Source organism: Urocitellus parryii, chromosome 9, assembly GCF_045843805.1.
Source record: "Urocitellus parryii isolate mUroPar1 chromosome 9, mUroPar1.hap1, whole genome shotgun sequence".
Lineage (NCBI taxonomy): Eukaryota > Metazoa > Chordata > Mammalia > Rodentia > Sciuridae > Urocitellus > Urocitellus parryii.
Window position 1 is genome coordinate 95867665 of NC_135539.1, and position 19575 is coordinate 95887239.

Below are 19575 nucleotides of genomic sequence, written 5' to 3' on the forward strand. Positions count from 1 at the left end.
GTTAAAATTAAAAAGACTGATTATCCTAAGCATTGACAAGGATGTTGAGAAACTGGAACCATCCTACATAGTTGATAGGAATTTAAAATGGTATAACCACTTTGCCAAAACTATCAAGATGCTTCTTAAAAATTTAAGCCCAAAAAGGGCTCAGGATGTAGCTCAGTGTTAGTGGGCCTCTGAGTTCAATCCCCAATACCACCAAAAAAAAAAAAAGAAAAGAAAAGAAAGAAAAGAAAAGAAGACTACAATAAGTGTGGTCACATGACTAACTCTCCAAGTACCCTCTGCCTTGCCATTCAGGATGCTCAGAGGAACTGAACCTAGGGTCCCCTACTCCAGCTGCTTTTTCTGAACTCAGGACCAGTGCTCTGCACAAGCTCCAAATATGCGTTTTACAAAAGGAATCAGAGAATCCAACTCTCCCCTCTAAGTCCTTATTTCCTCTTATTACACTATTTTCATAAACAGAAGTTATATGAAAATCCAACTTCACCCTACTCCCACCCTGGAAAAGACTTCAAATTCAAAAATTCTAAGAAAGATAGCACAGACCTACTGTATACTGTGTAGAATTCTATCAGAAGAAATGCCTCACCAGAGATTCAAATCATGTTATTTCTATTCTTTATTAAGAAATATTTGCTCCTTTTTTCATAGTATTAATGAGAACAGAAGAACACTTGGATGTCACTAAGGGTCACATTATCTGTTTTAATCAAATTCAGCTGCATGGAATAGAAAACCCAGTTGTTTACATGCAAGGACTCATTCTCTTCACTGTATAAAGGCCAGGAGTGAACAGTCAGGAACTGTTTTAGCAGGTCTATGAAGTCATCAGGATCTCAACCTTCTTGTCTCCTCTAGCACGTGACTTCCATCCTCAAGGTCACATGATATCTGCTAAAGCTCTTGGATCTGAATAGTAGGAGGGAGGCAAGGAGCTGCCCTGATCATCCTGGAAGATAAAAGCCAGGCTGTGAGAGATAGAGAGGTAGGTCACCTCAATAAGAATATAGCCGTTTGGAGTCAGAGATGATGGAAACCGGGACCCTTTCCCATAACATGAAAAGAGCTGATTCCTGCAGCTAAAATGTGGATATGAGGACCCCATTATTGAGCCTGGTGCTGAGATTTTCCTTTCCCTGAAAAGCTGCTACAAAAGAGCACCCCTCCTATGTTCTGGCCCCAGCCTTCAGGGACTGCATTACAAGCACAGGCAGGGCCTCTCCTCACAGTGGCCCCAGAAAAGTCCTGGGAGACCCTACTAATGCTCTGCCTGAGAATACCTTCAGCTTCCTCTGAGTATACTCAGTCTCTCACTCTCCAGTGTTTATGGGATACCTGGAGTGAGCCAGGGAATTTAGGGGTGGGGGGACAAGAAGAAGGCATGCTGTCCCTGAGCACACACTTACAAAGTGGTAATGTCTCAGGGACAGGGATGTAGCCCAGGGGTAGAACTACCTTGGATTCAATCCCCAGTACTTGGTGGGGGGGGGAGTGGTAATTTTTCAACAAAATAAAAGTATTATCATTGGTAAGAAATGGTAGTGGAAAGTTTGTCCAGTACTGTTGGAATCAAACAGAGCACACAGGGGAATCAAAGGATGGTTGCTTTCATCAGACATGGCTTTCCTGCCAGCCAACTACAGGCCACATCCGCCTTTAACCCTGCTCCTTGGTGTCAAGAGCCAGAAGCAACTACCTTGCCAGGCCTGGTGAGACTAGCTCCTGATGGCCTTACACCTGGGAGGCATCAAGGACTTGGAGGGATGGGAGCCCTTTGCAGAGCAGGCAGCCCAATCCTGAGAAGTCAACACAGAGAGGAGCATGGATGCCTTTGCTACTGACCACCCAAGGAGTTTGTCTGGGCGTTGGCACTCTGGCCACACTACTCCCCAAATATCATTCCAACTCAGCTCTGGGCCCCCTCTGCCACCATCAGTGAATGAGCAGAGTGACTCCAGCCATTCCACTCCCTTGAAATACACAAATACACTACAGGTCCTTGGATATAAAGGAAGGAGAGTCTAGGAGCTTGACTTCTAGTAGACTTCTAGGCCTCCTGCTCAAGTGTGGTACTTAACTATAATTATTAGAACAATACATTATTTTTGCTTAAGACATATTTCAGAGAGAACTACAAGGTACAAAGTGAAATAAGTTTTCCTTGCCTCCACACCTAGCTGCACTCTCCAGGGACCACCATATATAGTTTCTAATCTATCTAAAAATTTTCTATCCACGGGCTGGGGTTGTAGCTCAGTGGTGGATCACTTGCTTCGCACTGGGTTCAATCCTCAGCACAACATAAAAATAAATAAATTAAATAAAGGTACTGTGTCCATCTACAACTAAAAATATTTAAAATTTCTGTCTATCCAAATGTATACCATAGAATGTATTTATTTACTTATAAGCAATTTAATTAATAATAATACTCTCTAATCTATAAAATGTGTCTTACATTGAATTTGGAAGCAGAAAACTAAAACAACTAAAAACAATAAAAGTGAACATTCAGCTCTTCCAGAGAGCAGTTTTTTAAACGACCACCAGGTGTCAGAATTACCAACAGTATTACCCAAATGACGACTGGAAAGTTACAAGAAGGGAAAAGTGCGTGGCTGGAGAGGAAGGCAAGATTCCTCCCTAAACAGGATTCTTTGGCCCTTTGGCCCAATATTTCACTTACTTGGAACTGTGGGGGGGGAATAAAAGGAGCCACAGGAAACAAATATTAAATTCTCAGACCACACACGGAATCTTATTCAGTCAGGTACTCTTTGATCTTAAGAAAAGCTCTGTTAAAACACTGTTAAATTTTACATGGGAAATATAAAAATGGCTATGCATGGTTGGTCCTCCTACAGCTAGCTGCAAGGCAACTTATGGAAGCCAGAGCCATTTCTCTTATACCAAGCTGGGAGATCAGATGAGTGGGACACAAACAATAGGAGGTTCAGCTACAGCCATCTTTATTTTAAAAATCCAGTTCTATGTGTAGAAGCTCTTCCTATTTAACCTGAAACGCCACGCCTCTTGCTCACTTCCTATTGACTCCTCACATACTTTCTTTACCAGGCCTGACAAGCTGCTGACCTAGAAGCATCCAATCTCTACACTACAGCACAGGGAAGAGATGTTCCCTTCACAGGCTGTCGCCCAGGGTGAGTTACATTGCTTTCTTCCCTTGCTGCTCACTCTGGCTGACTCCCTGCACCCAACTCCTCTAGAGTCAACACACTGTGGAGGACGCCAGGAGACTCCTGGGGCAAGCCTCATCCTGTATCTTCTAGGATCACCAACATCCATCCCAGGAGAGAGGGGGATGGGAGGTGGTTACAACACAGCCTCTTGCAAGGAGGGGCTCAAGAATGAGCAAACCTCTTCCTTGGGATGGCATAACAGAAGAATATCAAAAAGAAAAGAGAATTCTTGCACCATGTCACAGCTGGCACTTATCTAGGCTGTTCCCTGGACGACATCCCACTTCTGGGCCACAGGGCTGGGGAAAGGATTAGACAGGATTCAGACCCACTATGTATTGGGGCTTTTCATGGATGGAACTTTACTGTGTAGAAACACCACCCTTGCACAAAACGGCAGGATGTGGTATAAGGAGACAGGAAGAGATAAAAGACTTTATGGACAATGTTAAGGAAATTTTAATTCTACTTGAGACTTGTGATCTCCATGGTTTTTGAGAGGCAAATTAAGGTAACCTTTTTATGTGTGCTAAATGACCAAATCTGCTAAACTGGTATATCCTATATAGGCCACATAAAGCAACAGTAATTATTTTAGTCACTATACGCTTTAAATGCTATACCATAATTTAAAATGACACACCTGTGGTGCTGCCATACACATATTAAAAATGCCAATTATTATTAAAACATAAGTGGTATTCATATTCAAATGACTACACATGATGTTTGATGTTTCCAACATAATGTACAAGCCAAATGCCTCATATAAAAATAAAAAGGGGGTAAAACAATGTTTATATTGGGATCTACATTAATTTACCATGACTGGAATAATAACTATTGCTTCGATGTGGCCAATACAGATATGGCAATTATCCGATTATTTATGATATACAAAGTATAGAACAAAAAAATAATCTCTCATAATGCTATCCATATTCTATCCCTGACCAATTCCTTGGACATGCTCTTCTTGATGAAGGTTACACTAAGCCAATCCAATAGCACCCTAATCCATCTCTGAGTTTCTCAAAGAGGCCAAGTTAATGACGGGCCTCCCCTCTGGGCACTGAAGTCATTGTTTAGTCACTGTTTACCAGGTTCTTGCTAAGTCAAAGAGCATCCAGACCTCTTGTTCTCAATCACAAGTTCTACTCTGTGGGGCCAAATGACAAGGGTTTCACCAGGCCAAGACAGACTTTACCAGTCAGGATTTCTAGGCCTCCAGGTCCTCTGGAAAAGGAGTAATCAATAAGGTGTGGGGGTGGAAAGGGAAGGAATTCTGGTACCCACTCCACTGAATCAAATATCTGCTTGCCCCTCCCCTTCCAGGTTAATCATGCTTCAGATAGTGAGTCAGTGAGGTGAGCAGTCATGTTCAGTTTTGTGTATGGGTATCCTAATGACAATGACTCCTCCCTCTACTTAATCCTTCTTCCACAAGAGACACCACCTCCCAACCCTGCATTAAGCCAAGCCAAAGGCCTGCTTCAGAATATCCAGTCTCTTCACCAGGACCTGAGGTAGTGTCCTTTCTAGAGAGTAAGAAAATCATGAATATGAACATGAATATGAATTTAAGAGAAGACTTCCTGCATCAGATATCAGTCTGGGCACAGAGCAAGGCCAGCCGAAAGTTCAGACAGGTCCTTGACCATAATTATCCCTCCCATAAGGGCAGCCTTCCTCACCTGCAGCCAAGCAGCTTCTGAGGCAGTGACAAATAGCTGTGCCTGTCGAAACGCCAGAGGAAACATTCCTCACCAGGTTTCTCAGCTCAAGCTTCAGTGAGGGCCGAGAAAAGCAAACAGACTACACCAATGGCAACAAGAGAGAACTGGTTCTTCTGCTCTCTAGATGGCTCATGACATTTCAATTATGTTCAACACAATATAGCAAAATTATTTTTAACCTTACAGAGACTTCTGGCTTTGCAACAGAAACATTAGTTGGTGGGGGTTAAGTATAGGCAGAATTGGAGACAAAAAAAAAAAATCCAAAACTCATGAATAGAAATGGGCCTATAAATGGTATATTTTTCACAATAGTGGGGTGGGGAAAGAATGACACCTTTTACTCAAGGAGCTGTTTGTGGGACGTTATTTGTACTTTATTTCTAGAGTAATATGGTGCATTTCCTTCAAGCTATTTCACTGTTACTTCAGCAAACAGCACAGAGCTAGCTCTCAGTTCTGACTTTGCCAGTAGCTGTGCTGCCATGATTATCAGAACATTTCAAGATGACCCCATTGAAAGTAGTTAACATGAAAAGATTCTTACTACACAACCTTTTTGGGTAACTTGATTCAGTGTCTAAGCAAACTGATCACATGTCTTAATAGTTCTAGGATAAGGGGAAAAACAGACAAGAGTCCTGTTTCTTCTGTTTCTTCCACTGTTTCCTCTCCACACCATGAAAAATGTACTTTCAAATTTTTGTCAAAGGTGTACCACAATCTCACAGTAAAAAGATGTACCCAAATTTCTTCTGATTATGTTGTTAAGATTTTGACAAAAGCTGCAACTTTTAATGCCTAAAGGTGCTAAATAGATTTGTTTCATAATATTGTCTTGAGCTGTATCCTTTGGCCCTGAAATACTTTACTTTTTAAAACATTCATTTCTTCTTGAAATACAGCCTACATGGGTATGAGAAATACTTCACTTTTTTCTTAATTCTATCAGAAACTCTACAGTGCACGTTTGACCATAAGTAGTAACTGGCAGTCAACCTCCATATCTAGGAAGCAATACGGAGTAAGTAGTGGAGACTATGATAAACTGGAGTGTGCACATTCTGCCTAAAATCAGAAGCTACTGTCAATATCAACAGTTTGTCTTGCGAAAGTCTGGACCCAAATCTTTGAAAAGAAAAAACTAGAAATTCAGATTCTTTTGTGTAATCTTTAGATTTTTAAAAAATATTTCTTTTTTAGTTGTAGTTGGACACAAAATATTTATTTTACTAATTTATTTTTATGTAGTGCTGAGGATCGAACCCAGCGCCTTGCACATGCAAGGCAAGTGCTCCACCGCTGAGCCACACAACCCGAGCCCTTAATCTCTGAATTTTTAAACATGGACTATGAGCTTTAAATATTTTTTCATCTGGTCCACTTTTCTACCTCCCTGTATTAATTAGAGGCAACATGACTAGGGATAGACAAACCATCCTGGAAGTCAGGAACCCCAGACTAGTAGAGCCAGCTGTGACAGCAACCCAATCTCTTCCCTTGAGCAAGATACTTAATCATTCTGGGCCTCATTTACCTTGTATGAAAGTTTAGAGGTTCAAAATTCCTTTTAATCCTAAATTACTATAACATATGACTAAATAACTTTTCTAGATGGTCAATTCCCACAAAAATAACCAAGAATATAATACAATGGAAAATAAAATTAAAAAAAAAAAAACCAGACAATTGAGCCATGGTGGGTTCTATTATGCTGTCTAGACATGGTCTTGGTATGGCCAAGCTACTTGATTAATATAACCACAATAATATGAACATTTTTATCAGACCAGCTTTCCCATATGACACCCACACTTCCACTGGGGGAAATAAAAATTGTGTATCTCCCATACATTACCTCTGTAGCAAGGAGAATCTCTCTATGAAACAGAACTCTTTTGGGTCTTCTGAACCCAACCCCAGGGTTTCAAGGGAACATTGTGGGTCAGAACAAAGTTGATCAACAGGTTGTCCCAAGCCACAACTCCTGCTTGGCAAGTTCAATGTTCAGCCTACCTGTGATGAGCTTTGTAGTTGCCACATAGTGGCCTCCCACTTGAGCCAACTATACTAGGAACAGCTTTTCTGATATGATGCCCCACCATGGCCTGTGTGTACACAAGCACATGGCTTGCCCTGCACAAGAGTACACAGGATTTCTGATTGGCACATGTGCTTCAGGAAGCAAAGAAAGGAAATAAAAATATTAAGCAGGCAAATACTGAAGGATGGGTAAATTAAAAGCTTTTCCCACTGTAAAGGTTAAAGTGAGCACATTTCAGAACAAATGAAAGTGTTCACATTCTTGTGGCTTTATCAACCCTGTGGCTTAAACAAAGTGAAGGCCCAAAGAACAATGGAAACCCAAGCAAATTAAAAGCAGGTGATTTCTTCACACAGGCCATCTTGACACAGAGAGCTTGGCTCCAAGTGACACTGAGAAAGGTATTTGGCACCTACATTCCTAAGTGTTTTTGTGTATCAGTTATGAACAACAGGGCCTTTTTATTTTGCTACTGACAGCTGCCAATAAATATCTAGTATGTTTTAAACAGTAAATTACCTTTGGCCCCCAAACCAGCTACTATCTATCTGTTTGGTTCCATCTCCCTTACAGGCATTTTCTTCACTGTGCTCTATTCCTGTCCTAACTTTAGTTAACTAGAGTGCTTATTCCAAAAGTCAGCTTGTCCTTATCATAAGGCCTTTGCATTATCTGTTTCTTCTGCCTGAAATGCATATCATCCTGATCTTCACAAGAACAATTCATTCATATCTCAGGCTCAAAAATCCCCCTTAGAGAGGTTCTCCCTGACTTTCTAAAATAAAGTGCCTATCCACACACTATGTCCTATGACCCTACCTTAATCCTCTGCCTATTACCCCACACCACCTGAAATAGTTCCTATTTCTTTCTTTATTGCCTGTGTTCCCTAGAAGACAAAATATAAGATTAGAATATAAACTTGGATGAATTTCTAAGAATATAAGCTCCATGGAATTAAGAATGTTTCTTGTCCACCGCATATTTGCAGCACCTACTAGAACAGTGCCTTGAATACAGGAAGTACTCAAAAATATTAGTTGAAATAATGGTTGGAGGGTTGGATGGATGGAGAAACCATTCAGCAAATATCCACAAAGTGCCCACAGCAAACTGAGAATATGACGAGGAACAAGATATTCCTCAAGAGCCCCACAGTCTACAAGGGAAGCCAGACCTTCTCAGGGTACAAGGGTGAGAATGCTTGTGGAAGGGTATCAAGACTTCTCCCCAAGAGAGTGTGAGGACAATCTCCAAGGAAAGGCAGAGGTGGCCAAAAGGACAAGAGTGAGGCAGGGATGGCAGACAAGGCACTGAGGAAAATAACAACAGAGGCACCAAGTCTGAAAGTGGTCCCTGGGTTCCCAGAACCCCAGAGGTCTAGCATAACTGGTTCGAGGAAGTGGAAAAGATGGGGGTGATGAAAGTGAGGCATGGATAGCTCTTAAACCCCTGGACATTTGTTTTTATCCTCTCAGCAATGAGAGCCATCAAAACAGTTTTAAGTAGGGAAGTGACATAATGGATTTATGCCTTATGAAGATAATCTTGGTGGCAGTGAAGGTAACTAATTATAGAAAAGAACAAAGAATTTAGGAGGCTGTTGTCTAATGCAGGTGAAAAAAATGTAAAGGATACAAACTATTAGTAGCAACAGAGGTAGAAAAGAGGAGCCAGATTTAAAAGCTATTTAAAGGACAGAATCAATAGAGCTTGGTGACACATGAGATGTGGGAGGGAAAGAAAAGATGGGGTTAAAAAAAATCCAAGTTTCTGGTTCATGTCAGTGGGGAAAATTTTGATGTTCTTCATCAGAACGAATGGTTCTGGTGCATCAGGCCTCTGAAGCCCTAGATTCATTCTATTTGTGATGCAGCCAAATCTGAGCTTGTTTGCTTCCATAAACTCATGGACAGTGGCCTAAGTGGTCATCTATGTTCCTAGCACAAATGCTAGTTTATCTGCTTCATAAGTAAATTTGTGTAGAAATCCTTCTGCTGTGTGTACATCCAATCTACAATGTTGATAATTTTTCTGTCCATGGAGATACTCGTTGTTTCAATGCACGGCCATTTTTGGAGGCACACACTGGTCCATCGCCACAGAAGCATGACTATCCGTCTAAATATAGATGTGCCTGTCGCCTCAGAGAAAGAACAGACAAGAAGTCATGACTCCACTTACTCTAAGGAAATTTTAAGGTGATAAAATTGAAAAATCAATGGATGTTACATTTCTTAAGTCTATAAATCTGCTCTAAGATCAAGTTATGATTATCTCACCTGTGTTTCACTTCTCTGGATCTTAACTGCTAATGTAGCCCCCAGCCCCTTCTAAAGTAGCCCCATCCCTATCTCAAGATATTTCTGTACTCAAAGGATATCTCAAAGGTGCTGAAGATCAAATACAACTGGCTACCTAGCAAGGCATTCTGCAAGGACCCCCCCGACTTTATCCCTTTCTTCCTCCTGTGGCCCTCACTTGCTGTGATCACCTAAAAGGCTATATAATGTAAAAAGCACAGACTCTGTAACCTGCCAGTTTAGGTTCGAATCCCAGCTTTTCCACATATGGGCTCTGTAACCTTGGGCAAGCTATTTAGCCTCTCTGTGCCTCAGTTTCTGCTTTTATTTTTTCTAAATAACATTATCTAACCTCATCATGGGGGTAGTTATGATGATTAAATGAGTTAATATTTATAGAGCAGTTAGAATAGTGACTGGTACCTAGCAATCACTCAATAAATAGATTCCCATAACTACTATTGCTGCTGGCCCTGGCGATGGCTTTGGTAGGTCCTGCAATAAGGTGTCAAAACTATAAGAGTTCTGTACAAAGTAAAGGACAATGTCTTCCCTCCTTCTGTGATATGATATCAAAGGGTAACAAAGCAGTAAAGCTGGGCTGGGGATGTGGCTCAAGCGGTAGCGCGCTCGTCTGGCATGCGTGCAGCCCGGGTTCAATCCTCAGCACCACAAAGATGTTGTGTCCGCCAAATACTAAAAAATAAATATTAAAAATTCTCTCTCTCTCTCCCTCTCTCTCACTGTCTCTCACTCTTTAAAAAAAAAAAAAGCAGTAAAGCTTATATCCAGTGTTTTCTGAAATTACTGCTCAAGTAATTCTTTACATTTCTACTCAAAGCCCCCCACCCCCTGCTTCTTATAAGATCAGCCTCCAAGGACTGCAATGAGACATGAGTCCATAGATACCCAGACTGGAAGACAAATGAGTGACAGACACCACACGGTCTCTAGAGCTCTCTCCCTTAGGGCTTTGTTACAAGGTCAAGTGGGTCCAGCTTGGCTCTAGTTCCCAGAGGATGAGCTCTGCCCAGGAGACTCCTTCATTCCTTCTAAATGGATTTCTGGAGCCCCCTCTTCCCAATTCTGCCAAAGAGAGAGTTTAAGTCTAATACTTACAAAGATTGAGATATCAGCTGTATTGTTATTTGGAGGTGAAAAGCAAATATAATTTGTCAAAACATACTAAATTCAAAACTAAAGAATAGCCCTGCTATGAGCTTTTAGTTTGCCTTTGATGATGAAATTACTTGTCAATAGTCTTAGCATTAGAACAGGAAGAGGAAAATAAAATTTCAAACATGATAACATTTACATTAGTATCAAAAAAATCCCAATACCTAGGAATAAATCTAGAAAATTGTGTGAGATTTCTACACAGAAAACCATGAAAAAAATTAAATATGACATTAAGGGAGACCTATCAAAGTAGAGAAATATACCTTACTCCCAGATACAAAAATTCCTAGATAAAAAACAAAGATGTTTGTTCTTCCCAAATTGAGCTACAAATTTATTGCGATTCCAATCAAATTCACAGCAATTTTTTTTTTGTGGAAATCAATAAGATGATTCTACATTTTAAAGAAACACAAAGAAAGGGCCAAGACAATCTTAAAGAAAAAGTTACTTATACTACCAGATAGTAAAAGTTACAAAATTACAGCAATGAGGTCAGCATGGAATTAGCACACATTTTTCTTTACTTATGCATATAGATTCTTGAATAGACCCATGGAATAAAGCAGAGAGGTTAGAAATAAAAGTATACTGTACAGTCCTCTAATGACCTCACTACAGAACAGAGACAAAATGAGTGTTTTTGTTTTGTTTTGTTTTTTACTGTAAGGTGTATCAACTGGATATCCATTATGGATAAACAATGCAGAGTGACCCCTACCTTACATTGGTCACAAAACTCAGGACTGCAGACATAAAGTAAAAGGCAAAACACTGAAACTTCTAGAGGATAACATAGGAGAATATCTTCATGCCCTTGAGGATGAGGAATGACTTCTAAAGTAAGATACAAAAAGCACAAACCATAAAGGGAACAATTGATAAACTGGATTTCATTAGAGAACTTCTGCTCATCAAGATACCATTAAGAATGAAAGCAAACCACACAATGGGAGAATAAGTTTGCAGTATACACATCTAACCAAGGACTCATATCCCCCACTGAATTCCACAAATCAATGAAATCTTAAAAGTGGATGAGTGGAGCTGGGTGTGGTGGCACACACCTGTAATCCCAGTGGCTCAGGAGGCTGAGGCAGGAGAATGGCCAGTTTAAAGCCAGCCTCAGCAATGGTGAGGCGCTAAGCCACTCAGTGAGAACTGTCTCTAAATAAAATACAAAAAAAGGGTTGGGGATATGGGTCAGTGGTTAAGCACCCCTGAGTTCAATCACTGGTACCAAAAAAAAAAAAAAATGATGAGAGACTAAAGACTTGAAAAAGAACTTCATAAAAGAGAGCATACAAATGGAAAAAATTAAGTATATGTGTGTCTATACACACACACACACACACACATGCTCAACATCATTAGTCATCAGATAAATGCAAATTAAAACTACAATAAGATGCCACTGGATCCTGGCAGCATTCTATTTCATGACCTGAGTGCTGATTTCACAGGAAACTGAGTTGTACACTTACAAATTTATATACTCTTCTCTATGTATGTTACTTTAACTTAAAAAAGAAAGAGACTTAAACACTTCAACTAAATGAAATGTGTGGGCCTTGTTTGGCTCCTACTTCATACAAGCCAACTGTTAAAAAAAAAATTGTGAGACAGTTGGAGAAATTTGAGCACTAACTGCATATTTGATAATTAAGGGATTATTAATTTTTTAGGGGTTACAAGGGTATTGCAACAATGTTTTTAAAGAGTTGTTATCTTTTAGAGCTGCATATTGAAATAGAAGTATGTTGTAATTAAAATAATACCTTGTAGCCTAGTTTTCACGCCCTCCCCCCAGCAAGCAGTAGATTCCTACAGCCTCCCTAAGCTGACCTTTTCTGTCAAGTCCCTATATATCAAGCTCATACTATCTAGCCTCATCTCACTTAGGTATTGGTGGCTTCCCCTGACAATGGCTGGCTAAAACTGCTAACAGAGTAAAATAACCAAGTATGAAATCCCTGAATAAATCAAGTCTGGCTCTTATTCCAGGATCCTCGACTATTATAGTTTAGAAATCCTCATTAGATAGATGAAAGTGGTTGCAAAAAATAAACCTGGCTAGGGCCTCGGGATGTAATGTGTCTCTCAGGAACTCCAGTTTTGGGTGCTTTCCTAACTCACAAGGAAAGAAAATTCACTTATTCCTTCTTGCTGTCATTTGCCACATCTAGATGTAGTGTCCTAAATCAACAAATCTCCAGGTTATACCTAGCTTGCTCTACTACCCCTGTTAGGCAGAATGTCTGCATTTCAACAAGGACTTCTTGGAGAAATAAACTATATCTTTGATAAGGCACCCCCATGTGATAGCTTCTGAAGGAAAGAAAACCTTTTAGTATCCCTTAAGGGTTCACTTATCTACTACTCATTTGGCTGATGAAATGATGCAGGCTTCAAAGGTAAGGGGATAAGGCTTCATGCACACAAAAGGGCTAAGTTCAAAATTTAACTTACAAAATTTGTTCCATTTCTTCTTTTAACACCTACAGAACTAAATAACGGCTTCCTTTCAGAGTCTACCACCAGCCATCTCTGAAAAGTAATGTATTGGAGGGGTTGAGCACCTGTTTTGAAGCCTGTGCACCCAATTCTGCCACACAACCAGTTATATGACCTCAAATTTTCTGTGCTTCAACTTATCATCTGTAGAGGTTAAGATATTGTAGAACCCTCAAGATTAATGGAAAATTAAAATAGTACAATATGTATAAAACACGTAGAATAATGCCTGCCCCAGAGTGTTAGCTCTTAGTATTATTTTATACTAAGAAGCTCCACTGTGGATATCTATCATCACAGGAAAGGATAAGAATGGTACAAATGGCCACTAAAAAACAAAGTGACAAGCACAGTGTAGAAACTCTGGCTAAACCTTATGAACACAACTATTTCTATGCCATAGCATTTGTTGATAAGTTGGGGATATGAGAAAAAGACATTCTGAGATAAGAGGTCAAAGGGATAACAAAAAATGGACATCCTCATCTTTTAGAAATGTAAGGAGAAAGCTGGCTTTTATGTGTGAAGAGGCAAACTCCACTAGTATTAAAAGTCGCTAAAACTCCACTAGTCTGATTTAGCCCAACACTGTTCTACTTGCCTCAGGAAGCACAGTATTGTTTTACTTTTATGTTGTTAATATTGGCATTCATGGCCTTTTATTCAACAATTTTTTTCAAATTTAGGCTATTATAGTTCATACTTGCCTATATATTTACTATTACTTACTAAAGAGCACAATTTAAAATGATTAATTTATTTAGATGCTGGGGATTGAACTCCAGAACTTTTAGAATGCTATGCATGCACTCTACCATTGAGTTACACCCTTAACAAGATAAAAAGGCTGAACTGAAGAAATCCAGATATCCTTTCAATAATTTTTTATATGTAACTATCTACTACAGTCTTTAAATTTTTTCAGTTTTAAGTGTCTAATCATTGGTCTGTCGTCTCTATATGGCCTGTGTATACATATTTTCTTCATAATAATTAGAACTTAATAGTCATAATTGCATTTTTCCATTATTATTTATGATTATCATAATTCCAGAGGGATAACTAGTACATTTGAAAATAAGAATGAGGAAGACTGCCCAAAGGGCCTGTTGTCTACAGTCTATGCAGAGACTCCCAGGGCTATTAATTATTTACCTACTTTTCAGTTAATAAATAGGAATGTCTTTTTGCCCTTTATTCCCCAGATGAATTTAACCAAATGAGAGATGGGTTATATATGTATAGAGACAGCAGTCTGAGAATACAGGAGGTACAGGTGATAAAAAGGAGATTTTTTTAAAAAAAATACACTTAATGTCAATAAAATATGCACAGCATTGCTTTATCTGTTTTTATTATGAATAAGTTTTCATGAATATTTGGATGGTTTTTTGAGTGTTCTTTTAAAAAGGTGAGGGCTTTAAAAGCATAACATTAATACAAAAAAAGAAAGTAAAATTATCTGTAATCTTCATAACTCAAATAAACTCTGTTGACAATTTTTAAAAATACATTTATATAGTGGAAAATACAAACACTGAGGAAAAGCATAAAATGAAAAATAAGAACTTTGTTATCCCAGTCCTTTACCCAAAGGTAAACCACTGTTTATGCTTTTCTGTCCTACCAGGAAAAAATATGGGCATATGTATTTATTCAGTCACCAAAATGCATCATATTATACACAATGTTTTGTAACATGCATTTTTTACTTAATAACATATTTTGCCACTATGTACTTATCAGCACATTGTGATTACCATTTTCTTTTTGCTCTTACAAACAAACAATGCTTCAGTGAATATCTTTGAACCCAGAGGTTAATGTTACATGTGTTTTTTTAGTGTAACCCTACCACAAAGTCAGTCCAGCAATTACAAACTACTCCAAGCAGTCTATACCAGCAGTATGGTAGGAAAAAAATGAATCTTATTTCTATGGTCCATTCTGATTCCTTCAAAAAACTTCCCAAGACATTGTTATTTATGCCAAGTGGATCTCAGGAACAGCTTGAGATGGATATTGAGAAAAGGACCATTTTCAGATGAGAGGGAGGTGAATACCTGTTCACTTCTGACTGTAAAGCAGAAATTCGTCCTGGGTTTGCACAGAGATATACCTGGTTTGCCACCCCAACTACTGAGTACAGGAGTACACTGAATGCTCATGGCATGAATCAAATGTTTTTGGGAGGTAAGAAAGAGCAGGAGAGATGCATGGAACAGTAGGTAAAATTGCCAGGTTACTGTGCCTTTATCCCCTCATGGAAGACCAATATGAAGCATGACATTCAGAGTTGTCTGCCTAAAGCTACATAAGAACACAGCTAAGTAACAGAATAGGAAAGTGACTACAGTCCACAGCTCAGAAATACTGATAATATTAAAACTATCTCATACCTTTGCACTTAGCTGTGTCGAATCATGTATTGATTGACTGGTTGACTGCAGAGTTGGGCTTGAACCCAGGGCCTTAAGCATGCAGGCAAGCACTCTACCACTGAGTTACATCCTCATCCCTCTCAAATTCTTTTTAAATTTTGAAGGACTTAAATTTATCTTGAAACAATTAAACATAGTGAAATATTACAAGTATTTGTTCTATTTGTGATTTCACTTGACCCCCACATCAACTCTATCAGACAAGCTACCTGGTGTCATTGTCCCTACGTAAAACATGATGTGTCTGAGGAGCAACAAAGTTAAATGACTTGCCAAAGGACAATCAGCTGACTAAGTATTCTGACTCTAAGAATGCTCTCAAATCCATTCCCTAATACTTCCAAACCCACCAAGTCCAACAAGTCTAGCTTGCCAATTTTACCTTAAAGAAAAACTAGAAATGAAACTATACATAAATATATCCCTTTCTCAGGATACCTGAGTTTCTGAAAAACATCTCTTCCTAACAGAAATTAAATAAATTGGTATTAAATGCTAGGCTGAGGTATACACTTAAATATTTTATATATAATTATATTTATTTTATATATAATTATATTTATTTTTAATTAATTTATTTATTTTGCCGTGCTGGGGATTGAACCCAGGGACTCCCCCATGCTAGGCAAGTGCTCTACCACTAAGGTATATATTCCCAGGCTTTAAACTTATATCTTAACAGAAAAATAACTCTCTATAAGTTTTACAAAGGTTTGTGAAAATTTGGCTTCACGTTTTATTATAAACACCCACACTATCTTCACTTTTTAAAATCTAATAGCTTTTACTTTTTACAATGAACAGTCCAATGAAGTGTCATTTGTATATCTAACACCTATTTCTTGAGCTGTCTTTGAGTCAATCAGGACTGACTATAGATGAGTGTTTTTCAAACTTTGAGAATGACCTACAAAAGAAACATATTTTACCTTGTAAAGCATAGACATATATCTGTCACTGAAACAAAAGTTTCACAAAATAATAATCATCCCTCCTATGGGTGGTTTATTTGAATATTTTCTATGTTTTTGTACTTTTCCACTTTACTTCTTAAAATAAAAATTGATTTTATGACTCACAAATGGGTCATGACCCACAGTCTGAAAAATACTGGCTTGGATGAGTACACAGATCCTGCATTCACAGAATTTATACACTACTTGGGAATCTCATATACACATACTTCACAGATATTTTAGAGGTGGAAAGGCAACAGAAGTCAATTGGATACTGCATCCCTGGAGGAGAGTGATACACCTGAAAGCCTTTGCCTAAATATTTTTGGACATTTAGGTTCTTATTTGGAACCCAGCATAGGGTTGGTTGGTCAGAGTTCTGTTAAAACAGTACAGAAATGAATTTAATCAAATATCAAAATATATCTTCAATTTCTTTTTCCTACAAGACAATTTTACCTTTATTCCTAAACCCAACTTAATCTTTTCCAGGATGAGAATGAAAAGGGGAAAGCAAGTCAGGGGAACAAAGGTATCCAAAGGTTCTGATGGCTTGGAGAATAGGTCTCAGCAAGTTACATTACAAGCAGTCTTCATGATTGTGGGTCCTAATATATGATACTCTCAATGACGGATGGAGGCTGGAAGTCAGGAAAGGCTTCTCAGAAGAGGTCTGAAATGAGCTGAGTTTTGAAGGATTAACTGGAATCAGACAGTGGAGAAAAGATGGGAAGGTGGAACCAAAGATTCAGAAAAATAAGCCCAGCATATTTGGGGAACAGTAGTGAAAGGTTCATAAAGACGATCAATAAGAGATAAAACTTCTCCATAAATATGTACCATCATCATGTGTTAATTAAAAAGAAAAAATAATAGAAGTCTTTAAAGAGTGAGAAAGTCAAAAAGACTAAAGTTGAAATCAATCTGTGGATTTGATTTTGGATTTTATCTTGCAGGAATACAGTATTACTGAAAGTTTCTGAATGTGTAGAATGGTATTTCAAAATTATCCATTTGCAAGTAGACCTGAAACCTGGCTCTGAAAAGACCTAGAATTCAGACAAAAAGTTCCCAGTCTGTTTTTGTCTAAAGAAAAATATAAGCACACATGGACTTGAGAAATTCAGAATTCTAATGAAAGCAATCTTGTCATCTAAAAGTAAGAAAAGTGGGATATACATATTGAGTTTAGATAGCAACAGAATCCAGTTTCTTCTTCCTTTCCTCTTTCTTCTTTTGCTAATGAAGTGTAGGCCTGGTCTGTAGCTAAGTGATTATTTCCTTTATAGGAAAGCTATAGACTATTCAGAATGAATCTACAGACTTTATTCATTCTCAGTGTTGCTAGGGGTCTAATAAATTACTACAAACCATTCTGCAAAAAGTATATTTTGCCTAAACAATAACAACCTTTTAATAATAAGGCCTCTACAGTTAATATACAAACAGAGATCTCTAAATGTGTTAACTGTCTAGTAATTCTGGCTTTGCTGGATACAGTGACAGTGCCCTGTGAACCTTGACTAGAACTCAGGTCTGTCTCAGGTGAATATAAATATTGTACGTGAGTCACCTTGCAATTAAAGTTGCCACCTGGAAGCATATTTAAGAGATGAGAACTGCAAAGCTAAATCTCTGTAAGATCCTGCCTTGTTGTCTTCTCCCTTCTTTCAATCTAAAGGTTGAGAGAGCTCAAAATTCTTTACTAATTTCTCATCAGCATCATTTGAATTATACCTCTAAATTTAAAAAGAACTACTTCCAAAGACCTCCAAATTAAAGTTGATATTGTAAATTTGGGGATATAAGATGTATTACTTCAGTCAGTCTTTTCCACAGGGAAACTACTTTAAAGAAAGATTTTTCAAACTTCCAAAAAATTTTAAACAATGTATAACAACATACATGTAAACTGGGGGTCATATAGACCATCTATTCACCAATGATTAAGATTCAGCCATATGTTACTTCATTTCTACATTCCATGTTAGTAAGTCACAAGGGCAAAGAAGCCTCACCGGTCACTTGAAAATTTCAAGCTTGGATCTAAATGCATATTTTGGAGGTACCTGCTTGCTCTGTGATACTGCTCCCTGAACTGGGCAGTGACTCAATAAGAGGTAGCTAGAAGGGAGGAGGTGGTGCTTGGGAAAATGCTAACAAAGTGTGGAGAACTAAAGCAAAGTCCCTCCCCTACTTCATACAATCTCTGCCTTTCTGTGACTTTTTCTGCCATCAGTTATGCTCCTAAAGATTTTATCTTCCAACGGTGGAGCAGAGTCTACTTTGCTCAACATCTCAAACCTCCTGGGATGGCCCCGGGTAAAGCAACTGTGTGTAGTAGCACTTGGCTGTGTAAATTCAAGTTTTTCCATCCTCTTATGAAAAACTTGGTTAATCCTGGTTTCAGTCCTGGATATAATGCATTAAGCCAGTCAGCAGAGGCCTACCACATCCCGGTGCCTGGAAGTTTCTGCTACCAAACCTGGCCATCTGCTCTACCCACACCTTCGGCCTGTGACAGTGAAACTGCAGTCCCACCGCACATCTTACATTTCTAGGTCACACTGGTGTACACAAGCACGCACGCACGCGAACTCTGCCATCCTGTGCACGCCCGGCCTCGGAGGGCGGCCACGAACTTACTGCTCGCCGAGCCGGCCCCGCCAGGGCGCCGGAGGAGAGGCCCGAGCGGGGCCGGGGCCGAAACCAGCGGCAAGCCGAGGTAGGGGTCGGGGTCGGGTCGGACCCCGGCGACCCGCAGGTATCCCTCTCCTCACCCCCGGGCCTGCCCCCGGCACACGTGCCGGGTGACAGGCCCCCTATAGGTTCCATACCTGCCACCGGAAGTGAGTGAGGAGGGCAGTATAGGCATTTCCTGTGACGCGAGCGCCTGGACTCCATTAGGCAGCAGCTGGGGGAAGAATCAACACACCAGGGAGCAGAGCGGAGCGGACCCGAGGACAGAGGCGGCAGCTGCCTCCACTGCCGCCCGCCGCCGCCGCCGCCACCGTCGGGGCTCAGCCCAGCGGCGGGCCCCGCGCCCCCGCAGCTGCCCCGCGGCGCCCCCGGCGCGACCCCCGGGCCGCGCACCCTGAGCTGCCTCCGGGAGGGGGGGGGGAAAGGGCCCGGATCCTCCTTCTCCCCCTCCTCCTCCCCTCCACTCACCCCCACCCTCCTGTCCTGACCCCCT

General features: G+C 39.8%; 1 protein-coding gene across 1 annotated transcript; it reads right to left on the reverse strand.

Moving 5' to 3' along the window:
- Positions 1-653: 653 nt before the first annotated feature.
- On the reverse strand, positions 654-19564 carry LOC144256908 (uncharacterized). The gene is made up of 2 exons (XM_077802712.1): positions 19029-19564; positions 654-958 (listed from the first exon to the last, which is right to left on the reverse strand). Exons 1-2 carry the CDS (start codon positions 19284-19286, stop codon positions 890-892), a joined length of 327 nt encoding a protein of 108 aa, XP_077658838.1. The 5' UTR covers positions 19287-19564; the 3' UTR covers positions 654-889.
- Between the last annotated feature and the right edge of the window lie 11 nt (positions 19565-19575).

Bases quoted from the DNA above. Each gene is read 5' to 3' on its own strand.
- LOC144256908 (XM_077802712.1), bottom strand. From the start codon at position 19,286: ATGGAGTCCAGGCGCTCGCGTCACAGGAAATGCCTATACTGCCCTCCT. The intron at 959-19,028 runs GTAAGTTCGTGG...TTTATCTTCCAG, and splicing joins CGGGGCCGGCTCGGCGAGCA to GATGATCAGGGCAGCTCCTT.